Below are 15,000 nucleotides of genomic sequence, written 5' to 3'. Positions count from 1 at the left end.
GGGTGAGCCTTGTCGAATTTCTTTCAACACAGATACGATATCTCGTGGTTGTTTTGTGTTGATCGTTAACTGATTGCGTTTTGCCAATCGTTTATTTATTTACTTATTTATTTATAAGGAGCCGAGATACCCACTTTCTAACCCCCCCTCCTACCCCCTTCCCTCCTACCCCCTCCTATCCCCTTTCTTCCCCTGTTCCTACCCCCACCTATCCCCCCCTATCCCCTTCCCCTCCTACCCCCTCCTATCCCCTTCCCCTCCTACCCCCTCCTATCCCCTTTCTTCCCCTTCCCCTCCTATCCCCTCTATCCCATTTTTCCCCCTCCCCTGTTCCTACCCCCTCCTATCCGCTCCCCCCCCCCTCGACCCCAACAGACGAGGAGGAAGAGGGGGGGGAGGGAAATTAAGTGGGTTTGGCGAGCGCGGTAATGAGCTAAGTCATTACCACGTGAACTTCTCATGGAGAGAGGGGGTGAGGGAGAGAGAGAGGAGGGTGGGTGAGAGGGAGATGAGAGGGGGAGAGAGGAGGGGTGAGAGGGAGAGGGAGAGGGGGGGAGGGAGAAGAGCGGGAGGGGATGAGATAGGGGGGGAGGGTGAGAGGGGGGAGGGGGATGAAGGAGATGAGAGAGAGAGGGGTAGGGGGAGGGGAGGGGAGTCGGGAGGGGATAGATAGGGTGAGGGAGAGAAGAGGGTGAGAGGGGGAGGAGAAGGAGGGAGGGGGGGAGGGGGAAGAATTTACCAGGCGCCCATGAACACCTCATTTCCCTTCGCTTAGGAAGTCGTGAAGCAAAGAGGGGGTGGGGGGGGGGGGGGGGTGGGGGGGTGGTCGTGAGGGAGGACGTGGGGGAGGACGTGGGGGATACTGGGGTGGGGGTGGAAGATGGGAGGAGGAGGAGGAGGAGGTAAGGGAAGGGGGAAGAGTGAAAGGGGGAGGAAAAGGGGTAAGAGAGAAGGAGAAGGGGGAAGAGGAAAGAGCGAAGAAAGAAGAGAGAAGGAGAAGGGGGAAGGGGAAAGGGAAAAGAGGGAAGGGAGAAGAGAGAAGGAGAAGGGGGAAGAGAGAGGAGAGAAAAGAGAAGTGGAAAAAGAGAAGGAGAAGTGGAAAGAAGAAGAACAGAAAACAACAACAACAACAAATAAACCTAAAAACAAACAAACAAGAGACAAAGGAACAAGAAAGGAAACATAAGTAATCAGAAAGAAAAAACAACAACAAAAACAAAACAACAAAGATATTACCGCCAAGCCACACGTGCACGGAGCCACGCCCATGTCTAGGGGGGCGGGGGGTGTGTCTAGGGGGGCGGGGGGGGGGGCGAGAGCGTGCCAGACCCGCAGCTCATTAGGGTTGGGGAAGAGCCACGCAGGAGAAAGTGTGGGCCCGGGGACTGAGAGGAGGATCCGGGGCCGGTTTTGGGTCACTCTCTGGCTTGCTTGTGTCCTAGTAATGATGGTGATGGTGATGGGGATGGTGATGATGATGGGGATGATGGTGGTGATGGTGATGATGATGGGGATGATAGTGATGATGGTGGTGATGGTGATGGTGATGATGATGATAATAAAGATAAAAAGATGATGTTAAAATAATGTTAGTATTGGTGATGATGAAGGTAATGATGATAATGATAATGATGATGATGATGGTAATAATAATGATAAAGGTAATAATAAAGATAAAGATAATGTTAAAATAATGCTAGTAATGATAATGATGATAATAACCATGATAATGATAATGATATTGTATGTAGTAATGATAAAAGAAGTAGTAATGGCACGAAGGGTGATAATCATATGACACTTCAACAAAAAAAAGTACTATTGCACTAATAATTACGAAGGCTTTGATAACCCACACGCCCATATAATGTTATTAATATTCATAAGGGATTTGGGCGCGTGGGCGGGCTAATCCACGGGCGGCATGTGACAGCCAGGGTAAAGGGGGCGTGAGAGAGTGGGCGGTTGGCCATATGTGACTGTCATGCAAGGGCCTGTCATGCGCCGTCCGTCTTTATGGGTCATGGTTATCAATGCACGTGTTTTGTGTGTGTGTGTGTGTGTGTGTGTGTGTGTGTGTGTGTGTGTGTGTGTGTGTGTGTGTGTGTGTGTGTTGTGTGCTTGTGTGTTTGTGTGTGTGTGTGTGTGTGTGTGTGTGTGTGTGTGTGTGTGTGTGTGTGTGTGTGTGTGTGTGTGTGTGTTTAAATATTTCGCTTTTGTATACAGGATTTTATATGACGCATGCATGATAAATGCAGGAAATAGTTTATGAGATCACTAGTTGAAAAAAATTAAAACAAAACGTCAAAAAATGTACCTTTTTCACCTGCTTCGTTGATTAAACAGGTAGGCTTGTGGGCGTGGCAAGTATACACACTCTTCCACCCCCCTCCCTACATCCTCCCCCCTACTGCCCCACCTCCTCCCTCCCTCTGCCTTCCCCTACCCCATTCTACTCCTCCTCCTCCTCCTCCCTCCCCTCACCCTCCTCCTCCCTCCTCCCCCCACTCCCCTCTCCACTTCCTCACCTGATTCCTCCCTCCCATTCCTTCCCCCTCCCCTCCGCCTCCATCTCTCCTCCCCTCCTCCCTCCTCCACCCTTCTGCCTCCCCCTCTCCCTCCCTCTCCCTCCTCTCATCCCATCCTCCCCCCCTTTTTCCTCCCTCCCCCCCACCCCAATCCTCTCCCTTAATCCCCCCTGGTGTTGAATCCCTTCTAAAAATAGGGATTAGCCTATTTGTAATCCCAATTAAGCCCGTCCTGTGCTACGGGAGGCGGGGCATGGGCTGTCGACGCCCCGCCCTGGCAGAGGAGGAGGTGCTCTGGCCTCGGCCGCTCCTCTGGCTCTCGTGCGGCCTGCTTCTGGCCTTCGCTTTCAGTTTCTCTCTCTCTCTGGCCTTCGCTTTCAGTTTCTCTCTCTCTCTGGCCTTCGCTTTCAGTTTCTCTCTCTCTCTGGCCTTTGCTTTCAGTTTCTCTCTCTTTCTCTTCTTCGCTTTCAGTTTCTTTCTCTTTCTGTTCTCTTTTTTCATTTTCTTTCTCTCTCTGGTCTTCTCTTTAATTTTCTTTCTCTTTCTCTTCTTCTCTTTCAGTTTCTTTCTCTTTCTCTTTTTTTCATTTTGTTTCTCTTTCTTTTTTTTTTAATTTTTTTCTTTTTTGTTCTTTTTAAAATTTTCTTTCTCTTTCTCTTCTCTTTCATCTTCTTTCTCTTTCTGGTCTTCTTTCTGTATATATTTCCTTTCTTTCGTTGCATTTGTCTCTTCCTTTCGTTGGAGTATTTTCTCTTTCTATCTTCTGTTGTGTTTCACTGTTAATATTTTGTTTTTTCTCTGTTATTTTTCCCCTCTTTTTCTTTTTTTCTCCTTTTTTCTCCTTTCTTTTCTCTCTCTGTTTCTCCGCCTCTTATATGTCCCTCAGTCTCTTTCTCTTTCTCTTTCTCTTTCTCATTCTCATTCTCATTCTCATTCTCTTCTCTCTCTCTCTCTCTCTCTCTCTCTCTCTCTCTCTCTCTCTCTCTCTCTCTCTCTTTCTCTCAGATTCTCACTTTCATTATATTTATTTTTCGAAAGAGAAAGAGCAAGAAAGAGAAAGAAATAGAAAGGAAAAGGAAAAAGAAAAAAATAAATATATATAATAAACAGCTTTGTTTACGCCTTACGTCTTTGGTATGGTACTGGGAACTCCCTCTGACGTCAGACGTTTAAATGGACGTGGAGGGAGGGAGGGAGGGAGGGAGAGAGGGAGGGATGGAGGGAGGGAGGAAAGGAGTGAGTGAGTGAGTGAGTGAGTGAGTGAATGAGGGAGGGAGGAAGAAGGGGAGGGAGGGAGGAGGGAGGGAGGAAGAGGGGGAGGGAGGGAAGAGGGTCTTGATATTTTTCTAGGAAGAGGGAGGTATTTGTGTATGGGGGGTAAGAGAGGGGAGAAAAAAATCCCTTTACAGTTAAGGGGGGGGGTAGACAGGGTGAAGGGGAGGGGATATGTAGAGAAGGTATTACGTGCAGGGGGGGGAGTGGAGATAGGGGGGGTTTGGGTAAAGAGGGAATCCCAAATCCCCCCCCCCCACCTCACTCACCCCTCCATGCATTATTTTTAAGAGACAAACTCCTCAGGTCGTTAAGGCAGGGTCGTTGTGGTCGTTGTAATAAGTCGTTCTTTATTCTTAGTGTTCAGATTTCGATTTTTTTTTTTATTAAATAACTATTGTGGTTTATTTGTTTATTATCTATTGTTATTATTGTTATTGATATTGTTATTGTTGTTATTATTATTATTATTATTATTATTATTATTATTATTATTATTGTTGTTGTTGTTGTTGTTGTTGTTGTTGCTGTTGTTTTGTTATTTTTATTATTATTATTATTTTTCTTATTATTATTTTTATTATTGTTATCGTTATTGTTGTGTTTATTATTATCATCATCATTGTTATTTCATTTATTTATTTATTGTACTATTATTTTGTCATCATTATTTTTCTGTTATTTAAACTATTCCTGTGTCAGAGTAAAAGTTAGTGTGGTTATTTAGTTAAGTTCATTCTGTTTTATTTTTTCCGTATTAATTAATTCTACACAAGTTTATAAGCATATTTAATATCGATTTATTTCCTACTAGAATACCTCTCATTAGCATAACCGATAACCTTTACAATAAAACTTATATTTGACTTTTTATCATTCTGCGCGAATATTTTTGTAGTATGGTTGTTTGTATGATGTAGATGTCGTAATGTGTTGTATATCTGTATCTATCATATATTATCTTTTATCTATCTTTTTATCTATCTGTCTATCTTGGTTGTGTCGTGCGGTGTGTTGTGTCTGGTGTGGTGTGTGTGGGTGTGGGTGTGTGTTTTGTGTGTGTGTGTGTGTTGTGTTGTGTGTGTGTGTGTGTGTGTGTGCGTGTGCGTGTGTGCGCGCGCGCGGATGTAAATATATACATACATATGCGGGATTATTTCTTTATTTAATTGATTATTTGTATATTTATTTATACAACAGCTATTTCTGTGAAAGAGAACGAAAGAAAGAAAGAAAAAAACATGACACAAGGGGAAGTCCCGACAGAAGCCGAGTTCTTGTTCTGAGAATAAAATAAGTTATATAAAAGCTGTATTTCAGTTTTTCTTTCTCCTTCTCTTTCTCCTTCTCTTTCTCCTCCTTCCCCTCTCCCTCCCCTCCCCATCCTCATACCCCCTCCCCTCCCCTCACCCTCCCCTTCCCCTTCCCCCTCTCCTACCCCCTCCCCTCCTCCTCCTCTTCTTTCTCTGGGTTTTCATTGTGACTTAGAAGGAAGGGAGAGAGGGAGGGAAGGAGGGAAGGAGGGAGGGAGAGAGGGAGCGTATGAGGGAGGGAGGGAGGGAGGAAGGAAGGAAGGGAGGGAGGGAGGGAGGGAGGGAGGAAGGAAGGAAGGAAGGGAGGGAGGAAGGGAGGGAGGGAGGGAGGGAAGAGGGGGCAGGAAAGCAAAAGAAAGTGCTCTTAGAATACCCCCTTTCTTTCAAACAAACAAACACGCAACATATCAAGCTAACTAACACGCAACACGGCAAACAAACAAACACACATAAAATACACCAAACAAACACATATGTTGACACACAGTATACTCTTACACGCTCACACCCACGTACAGTACGCTGGTTTTATCCACAAGCGCATACCTCGTGACGTAAAGAGAGAAATCTTTTTATTTAGGCCTACTTAGAAAAAAATCAGGAGGCCTAAGGAAACGGTGTCCCAAAAAAGCCTAAGGAAACGGTTTTTGGGACACCTTCTCTCTGTCCTCGAGGGAAATCTTGTATTGGGCCGAGGGGAGAAGGAGGGGAGGGGGAAAGGAAGAAGAGGGGAAGAGGAGGGGAAGAGGAGAGGAGGAAGAGGGTGGAGGAGAAGGGGATGGGCAAGGGGAAGGGGAAGGCAAGAGGAAGGGGGAAGAGGGGATAGGAGAAAAGAAGTGGAAGGTGGGAGAGGAGGGGGGGAAGGGGAAGAGAAGAGAAGAGAAGAGAAGAGAAGAGAAGAGAAGAGAAGAGAAGAGAAGAGAAGAGAAGAGAAGAGAAGAGAAGAAAAAAGGGAAAGAGAAGAGAAGAAAAGGCAAAGGGAAGAGGAAGGGGGAAGAGGGGAACAGAAGAAAGAGGATAATTCTTTCTTTCTTGGGAAAGAAAGAAAATAAAAAGGGATAAGAAGGGAAGGAGGGAAGAGACTGAGAGGGATGGAGGAAAAAGAGAGAGAAGAGAGAAAGAGGAAGAGGAAGAGAGGGGAAAAGCGAAAGGGGGTGAAGAGAGGGATAAGAAGAGAGGATGGGCAGAGGGAGACGGTAGAAGGGGGGGGGGGGGAAGGTAGGGTACGTTTGGGTCTTTTCTGAGAATTTTTTTTTTTTAGTTTCTACAAGTGGCGACTCGCTTGTTGCTGTTGTTGTTGTTGTTGTTGTTTTGTTGTTATTCTTCTTGATATTTTTGTTTTTGTTATTTTTGTTGCTATTATTGTTTTGCTATTTTTGTTGTTATGGTTGTTATATTTACTGTTGTTGTTTTTGTTGTTATTTTTGTTGCTATTATTGTTTTGCTGTTTTTGTCGTTATGGTTGTTATTTTTACTGTTGTTTTTGTTGTTGTTATTTCTGTTGTTTTGGTGGCGTCTGCATGTGTGTATGCTTACAAGCGCTTACGTGTATGAGTATTATATTTCTGTGGATGTTTTTTTTTTTTTATCTCTGCGCAAGCGTAACCGTTATGTCCACGTGTGCGTGCGTGCGTGCGTGCGTGCGCTCACGGCGTGTCACGGGACTCGGGTCCACGAGACTGCGACAGCCGCTCGCGGGCCCTCGCCGCCGCAGGTACGCCGGCCAGATCCGGTTACGCGGCCGGCGACGCTGCCCCGCCCGCTCTCTCGCTCTCTTCTCTCTCGCTCTCTTCTCTCTTCTCTCTTCTCTTTTCTCTCTCGCTCTTTTCTCTCTTCTCTCTTCTCTTTTCTCTTTTCTTTTTTCTTTTTTCTCTTCTCTCTTCTTTCTTTCTCTCTTTCTCTTTTCTCTTTTCTCTCTTCTCTCTTCTCTTTTCTCTTTCTCTCTTTCTGTGTGTGTGTGTGTGTGTGTGTGTGTGTGTGTGTGTGTGTGTGTGTGCGTGTGCATGTATGTGTGTGTGTGTCTCTTCCTGCCTGTATTTATGTATGGATGTATGTATATATTTTCTTTTCTGCTTGTCCTCCTTCCCTCCCGTCATAGAAAATATTACAAAATAAGGGAATAGGAACCGGCCAAGACAAATATTAACCATCAGCAAAAGAGAATAACAAAGACAGCCGAGAACCTGAAACAACAAACACACCAACAAAAAAATATAAACAAGCCCCCCCCCACAAAAAAAATCAAAACAAACAAAAAAAACACCGAAAGAAGAATATCAACCCCCCCCCAACCTCAAAAAAAAAAAAAAAAAAAAAAAAAAAAACTTACGAAACCGAAAGTGACTCAGCTGATCGACCGCAATTTTTCTTCTTGATTCTGTCCGAACGAGCGAAGATGGTTGGGGAAGTGGGTGATTGGGGAGAGGAAGAGGGAGAGGGAGAGGAGGGAGAGGGAGAGAGAGAGGGAGTGGGAGAGGAGGGAGAGGGAGAGGGAGTGGGAGAGGAGGGAGAGGGAGAGGGAGTGGGGGGGGAGACGGGGAGGAAGAGGGAGAAGAGGGAGAAGGGGAGGAAGAGGGAGAGGGAAGAGGTAGAGGGGGAGGGAAGAGGGAGTGGGGGAGGAAGAGGGAGGGAGAAGGGGAGGAGGAAGAAGAGGAGGGAGAGGGAAGAGAGAGGAAGGGATATGAACGGAGAGGGAAAAGAAAGAAAGAAAGAATAAGAGATAGAGAAACGAAGCTAAAGAGAAAGAGAGAGAGTAACTGAAGACAAGGAAAAATCGCAATTTTCCCGCCTGACAAGGGTGGACTGCCACATGTCGCCAGCAGAAATCAGTTTCATTTTCCTTGCACATTTCTTTACATATATATATATATATATATATATATATATAATATATATATATATAATATATATATTATAATATATGTATATAATATATATATATATATATATATATATATATATATAGTATATATATATATATATACATACATATATATATATATATATATATATATATATATATATATATATATATATATATATATATATATATTTTTTTTTTTTTTTTTTTTTTTTTTTTTTTTTTTTTTTTTTTTGGAATTTATACTGCAATATTTCGCACAAAAGGGAACATATATTTTCATAATATTGTTAAAACAATCTTCAAGCGGAGAAGAAAAAATATACAACATATATATTATTGAATTATGAATTATCCTTTCGAATCACGACGGAAGAAGTATTCTGTTTATATTATTTTTGTTCGTCTTGTTTTATACCTCCCCTCCCTTCCCCCATTTCACCTCTTCCCTCTGTTATTTGTATTTTCCCTCTTCCCTTATTTATCTGCATTGTCCCCTCTTCCCTTATTTTATGTGCATTGTCCCTTCTTCCCTTATTTTATCTGCATTGTCCCCTCTTCCCTTATCTTATCTCTATTGTCCCCTCTTCCAATTTTTATTTGTATTTTGTCCCCTCTTCTCCCCTTTTTATCTGCATTGTCCCCTCTTTCCTCCTTCCCTCTCCACTCTATCGTCGCTAACCACTTTCTCCTCTTCCTCACAGGAGCGCCGGAGTGAGCACGTGTAGCGGGGGACATGAAGACTCGGGAGACCTGCAGGACCGCAACAACAACAACAACAACAACAACAACAACAAAAATAACAATAACAACAAGAACATCACCATGACGAGCGAGGACCTCCTGCAGCCAGGCCACGTCGTCAAGGAGAGATGGAAAGTGGTGAGTAGAGAGGGAGAGAAGGGAGAAGAGGGAGGGAGAGGGTGAGGAGGTGAGAGGGAGAAGAGGGAGGGAGAGGGTGAGAGGGTGAGGAGGTGAGAGGGAGAAGAAGGAGGGAGAGTGTGAGAGGAAGAGGGTGAGAGAGAGAGGGTGAGAGGGAGAGGGAGAGGGAGGGAGAGAGAGTTAGAATGTGTGTGTGTGTGTGTGTGTGTGTGTGTGTGTGTGTGTGTGTGTGTGTGTGTGTGTGTGTGTGTGTGTGTATGTGTGTGTGTGTTAGAGAGAGAGAGAGAGAGAGAGAGACAGACAGACAGACAGACAGACAGACAGACAGACAGACAGACAGACAGACAGACAGACAGACAGACAGACAGACAGACAGACAGACAGACAGACAGACAGATTAATATTAACAAGGCAGAGGGAAAGGATAAGACAGAGAGTATTCATGTCTGCGTACATGTGTCCATTAATGTATGTATGCATGTTTGTGTGCCTGTGTTCCCGTGCGCATAAGTGCATGCATGTCCTCACATATACTAGCACGTGCAGTCCATAAAAACTCCTGTGCATTCCACGCCATTGTGAGCCTTATATTAGATTATATCCAGGGGCTTATCCCGGAAGAAGTGCTGGCTCTAACCCACAGTTGTTGCAACGCAGTAGGATCTCAACTCTATTTTTTTTTATCGTGTTACTTCAATTCAGTATTTGATTAATTAAAGTTTAGGTTCTATTCTCTTGTTCTTGCCGGGGCCTTCAGACCGTACCCAAATGGCTGTTCAGACAATATGGTTTTCCTATTTTGTATTTAGTTTTGCTATTGTAACCTTCCTATTTTCCATTTTTTATTATTTTCTATATTTTTTTATTTTAACCCGAAATTCTTTTGTTTGTCCCAACGCCCTTCGCGATCTCCAGGAATTCGGTATAAAAGTGTTGCGTGGTTCTCCCTTAAGGGTTTTATTATTCTAAAGGTTGTGTAAGTGAAATGCGGTGTGCTGTCCCCGTAGAGTTTACAACCCGGGGACAGTCTGCGAATATGCTGCATTCTTTTGTTTGAGTGTGCGGTTGCGCCTACTGGTATATTTGCTTGCGTGGGGGGCGAACGGGAAAGGTGTGTGCGAGTAAGCAAGCAATCAAGTAAGCAAGCAAGTAAGTAAGTAAGTAAATAAGTACGTAGGTGAAAGAGTAAGTAAGTAGGTGAAAAAATAAGTATATAGAAAAGAAAAGAGAAAGAGAGAGTGGGAGAAGAGATAGAGATAGAGATAGAGATAGAGATAGAGATAGAGATAGAGATAGAGATAGAGATAGAGATAGAGATAGAGATAGAGATAGATAGATAGATAGATAGATAGATAGATAGATAGATAGAGAGAGAGAGAGAGAGAGAGAGAGAGAGAGAGAGAGAGAGAGGAGAGAGAGAGAGAGAGAGAGAGAAAGAAAAACACATAGAAGCAGGTGGGAGGGGGTTAATAAGCGAAGAAAAGGGGGGAAAGGCAGGGGGAGGGGCAGCTGAGGGGTGGGGAGACGAAAGCGTGAACAACCTGCCCTGCACACATACACGAGTGCAAGCAAGCAAGCACAACAGTGTTTTTAATGCATATTTGTTCTTTAAATCTGTCACATGTATACATCCACAGACCAAGATTAAACCCCCGTCCCTTCCCCCTCCTCCCTTCCCCTCTATCCCCCTTCCCTCTATCCCCCCCTTCCCCTCTATCCCCCCCTTCCTCCCTTCCTCTCTTCTCCCCCTTCTCCTCCACGTTTACTCTATCACGGGTTATTTACCTTTGCGCATTCTATTTTCATTCGCAATCACGTGGCCTCGACTCGAGTCATATTCACGAGATGTCCTTTAGAGAAGAAGATAAAAAAGGAAAAAAGGAAAATATAAATTAAATAGAGAATAAAACGGAGGGAGGGAGTGGGGGTGGGGGTGGGGGTGGGGGTGGGGGGGGAGAGGGAGAGGTAGAGGGAGAGGGAAAGAGAGAGGGAAAGAGAGAGGGAGAGGGAAAGAGAGAGGGAAAGAGAGAGGGAGAGGGAGAGAGAGAGGGAAAGGAAGAGAGGGAGAGGGAGAGGGAAAAGAGGAGAAGTAGAGGAAGAGAGGAGAGAGGGAGAGGGAGAGGGAGAGGGCGAGAGAAAGAGAAAGAGAAAGAGAAAGGGAAAGGGAAAGAGTAATAGAAAGAGAGAAAAAGAAAGAGAAAGAGAGAGGAGGGAGAGTAGAGAAAGAGAAAGAAAAAAAGAGAATACGAAAGAAAGAGAGAGAAAATAGAAACGAGAGAGAGAGAGAGAGAGAGAGAGAGAGAGAGAGAGAGAGAGAGAGAGAGAGAGAGAGAGAGAGAGAGATGAAAGCCAAAACGAAGGAAAAAGACCACACTTCCCGAGTTTATATGTATGTTTACCTGCTCAAGGCCTGGCCAAAGTGTTCCATTTATTTTGGCAAAGTCAGGCAAAACGTGAGCATCAGCTTTGGACGAACCTCGGGGTCGCGAAGTAAAGTTGAAAGTGTTCATTGTTCTGCTGACAAGTGTTCATTGCTGTTTTATTATTTTTTTTCTGTTTTTGTTTTCTGGCGTTTATTTTTTTCTTATTATTATTCATTTTCTTCTTCGTCTTCTTCTTCTTCTTGTTATTATTGTTGTTGTTATTTTTATTATTATTATTGCATTATTATTATTATTATTATTATTATTATTATTATTATTATTATTATTATTATTATTATTATTATTATTATTATTATTATTATTATCATCATCGCCAAACCTCGCTCCTGACGTTGAGGATGACAGAATGGAAATAGATGATGATAAATATACTTATTGTTGAGTTCTGATATCCCCCCGCCTCCACCCCCCCCCCACACCAATCTGTACTAGGAAACGAGGCCGGTGTCGCTTAGATTATCAAGAAAGATAAACATATTAATTATATTTTGTTTTCCTTGGTGTCAGAAACGAGCGGGAAGACTGATCACTGGTTTTCCTTTCGTAATATAATTCGTGGGTGAAAAGGGAGGGAGGGAGGGTGGGAAGGAGAGGAGGGAGGGAGGGAGGGAGGGAGGGAGGGAGGGGGGAGGGAGGGAGGGAGGGAGGGAGGGAAGGAAGGAGGGAGGGAGGGAGGGAGGGAGGGAGGAAGGAAGGGAGGGAAGGAGGGAGGGAGGAAGGAAGGAAGGAAGGAAGGAAGGAGGGGACGGAGAAGGAAGAAGAAGAATAAAAGAAAAGGATAAAAGAAATAGAAGAAGAAATAGGACTAGGAGAGAAGAAGGAGGAGAAGAAAAAAAAGAAAAAGAAATAATAATATAATAAGAAAAGGAAGAAGAAGACAAAGAAGAAGAAGATTAAAAAGAAAAAGAAAAAGAAAAGAAATAATAATAATAAAAGAAAAGGAAGAAGAACAAAAAGACAAAGAAGAAGAAGAAGAAAAAGAAAAAGAAAAAGAAAAAGAAAAAGAAAAAGAAAAGAAAAGAAAAAGAAAAGAAAGAAAAAGAAAAGAAAAGAAAAGAAAAAAAAAAGAAAAAGAAAAAGAAGAAAAAGAAAATAATAATAAGAATGCGAAGTTGAAGAAAAGAAGAAAAAGAAAAAGGAAAAGAAAAAGAAAAAAATAATAAGAATGCGAAGTTGAAGAAAAGGAAGAAGACCAGACACCCGAACGACGGCGGAAATGATAGAGCCTCGCAAGAGCCACCAGACACCCCGCAGACACCAGACACGACCTGCTTATTTAAGACAGACACGCCCATCGACACCCGCGGGGAAGGGGGGGGGGCGCTCCCGGGAACGGCGTGGAACTTTGCAGAAGAGGGAAGTTTTTTTTTTTCTTGTTCTTCTTGTTCTTCTTGTTCTTGTTCTTGTTCTTTTCTTCTTTGTTCTTTTCTTCTTCTTCTTCTTCTTCTTCTTCTTCTTCTTCTTCTTCTTCTTCTTCTTCGTCTTCTTTTTTTTCTTCTTCTTCTTCCCCTTTTTGTCCTCGTCCTAATATCTCCTACTTTCTCTCCCCTTGTCCTTCTCTTTGTCTCTATCTACCCTCCTATCCTCCTCCATCCCTCCTCTCCTTTCCCCTCCCTACCCTCTCTTCCCTTACCCCCAACTTCCCCTCTTCTCCCTCCCTCTCTCTATCCTACCCCCTAGCCCCCATCTCTCCTCCTTCCCTTTCTCCCTCTTCCCCACCTCTCCCACCTCTCCCTCATCCCCACCTCTCCTCCCCTCTCCCACCCATCCCCCCACTTAACCCTTTCATTCGATTGCATCTTATTTACACGTCCATTTGTCAGCGCGGCACTTGGAAGGTCTCCGAGAGCGCGAAGGTCAGGAGGGAGTCGCGCGCTGGCTGACCTTTGGGGTGTCTGTGGCCCTCGCTGCGGCCCGGGGCGATGGGTGCCCCCGGGCGGAAAAATGGGTCAGGGCCTCGCGGCTTGTCGAAGGAAGGCAAATTAACATGGTTCTGGCTTGATGGTGTGTGACGGTATTTGTAGGATGGAGGTATGCATACGTACATACGTACATACGTACATACGTACATACGTACATACATACATGCATGCATGCATGCATGCATGCATACATACATACATACATACATACATACATACATACATACATACATCTCTACATACATACATACACGCGCTGCATACGCATGCGCAGATGTACGTATTGACGTATTGCTAAATCGGTGTGTTTACGTAAATATGTTCGGATGCAGATATGCACGTACATATCAAGATTCCAGCATCGCTTGCCAAGATAAGCAGTTCACAGCAAGCAGGACCTTGACCTGTGGTATCTCGCTTTAACTTGAGTGTTACTTGTTGTCAGGCGAAAGAGAGAGAGGGAGTGGGAGTGGGAGAGAGAGGGAGAGGGAGAAGGAGAGGGAGAGGGAGAGGGAGAGAGAGAGAGCGAGAGGGAGAGGGAGTAGGAGTGGGAGTGGGAGAGTGAGGGAGAGAGAGAGAGAGGGAGAGGGAAAGGGAGATGGAGAGGGAGAGGGAGAGGGTGAATGAGAATGAGAATGAAAATGAAAATGAAAATGAAAGAGGCAAAGACAGAGGTTATGAGGGAGAGGAAGAAGGAGAGAGGAGAGAGAGAAAGAAAAGGAGAGAGGAGAGGGAGAAAGAGAAGGAGAGGGAGAAAGAGAAGGAGAGGGAGAAAGAGAAGGAGAGTGAGAAAGAGAAGGAGAGGGAGAAAGAGAATGAGAATGAGAAGGAGAGGGAATGGGAGTAAAATAGGAATAGGAACAGTGGGAGTGGAAGAAAGAAGAAGAAAATAAGCAAGAAAAAGAAAGAAAGAGACAGAGAGAGAAAGAACTTAGAGAATGTATCAGCATAACTCTCTGTCGCGGCCAGGAACGGAGAACATAACACACGCCAACATAAACGGACGAACAAGCAAGACGAAGAACAGCCGGATTGTTCCAGATGAGGGAGAGGGAGAGAGAGAGAGAGAGAGAGAGAGAGAGAGAGAGAGAGAGACAAGGAGAAGGGGAAGGAGAGGGAGACGGAGAAGGATAAGAAGAAGGATAAGGAGAAGAAGAAGGAGAGGGAGAAGGAGAAGAAGGAGAGGGAGAAGGAGAGAGGAAAAGAAGGGAGCAAGGGAAAGGGAGATGGAGAAGGGAAAACCAACCCATTTTTTCCCTCCCTTCATTTCCTCGCGTGCGTCTCCCTCCCTCCCCCTCCCCCCCCCTCTCCCGAACACTCGCCTGGCGCCAGAGAAATAACGAAGTATTCTCCGCCTAATTACGTCATTCTTTCGTTAATGATGTCATTAGGGTGTCTAATTGCCTAATGGATATTATTGGTTATTTTTTGTATGTTTTTATGTTTAGTATTATTGCTATTTTAGTATATATATATATATATATATATATATATATATATATATATATATATATATATATATATATATATATATATATATGTGTGTGTGTGTGTGTGTGTGTGTGTGTGTGTGTGTGTGTGTGTGTGTGTGTGTGTGTGATATTATGAAACAAAATACAAACAAACAAACAAACAAAAAACGATACAAAAGAAAACTCTCAATGTCAGAAATTATGTTAATTAACAAGCCTTTATTTTTTTATTTATTTATTTATTTATTTATTTAGCTCTGTAAAGAAAGCTAAAACAGGAACCCCTTTGGTCTGTTTCGAAACTTGA

The 15,000-nt window shown here is 43.9% G+C and overlaps 1 protein-coding gene across 1 annotated transcript in view; it reads left to right on the top strand.

The window, feature by feature from the left end:
- The window catches only part of LOC119594941, a gene marked incomplete in the record, with an annotated part of 108,936 nt that overhangs the window by 32,157 nt on the left and 61,779 nt on the right, over positions 1-15,000 (top strand). The window contains 1 exon segment of the mRNA XM_037944009.1: positions 8,678-8,855. Coding sequence (XP_037799937.1) covers positions 8,678-8,855 — 178 coding nt within the window.

The sequence above is a fragment of the Penaeus monodon genome, chromosome 35 (genome assembly GCF_015228065.2).
Source record: "Penaeus monodon isolate SGIC_2016 chromosome 35, NSTDA_Pmon_1, whole genome shotgun sequence".
NCBI lineage: Eukaryota > Metazoa > Arthropoda > Malacostraca > Decapoda > Penaeidae > Penaeus > Penaeus monodon.
Note: the sequence above shows the minus strand (reverse complement) of the source record. Positions and strands in the feature narration are given on the sequence as shown.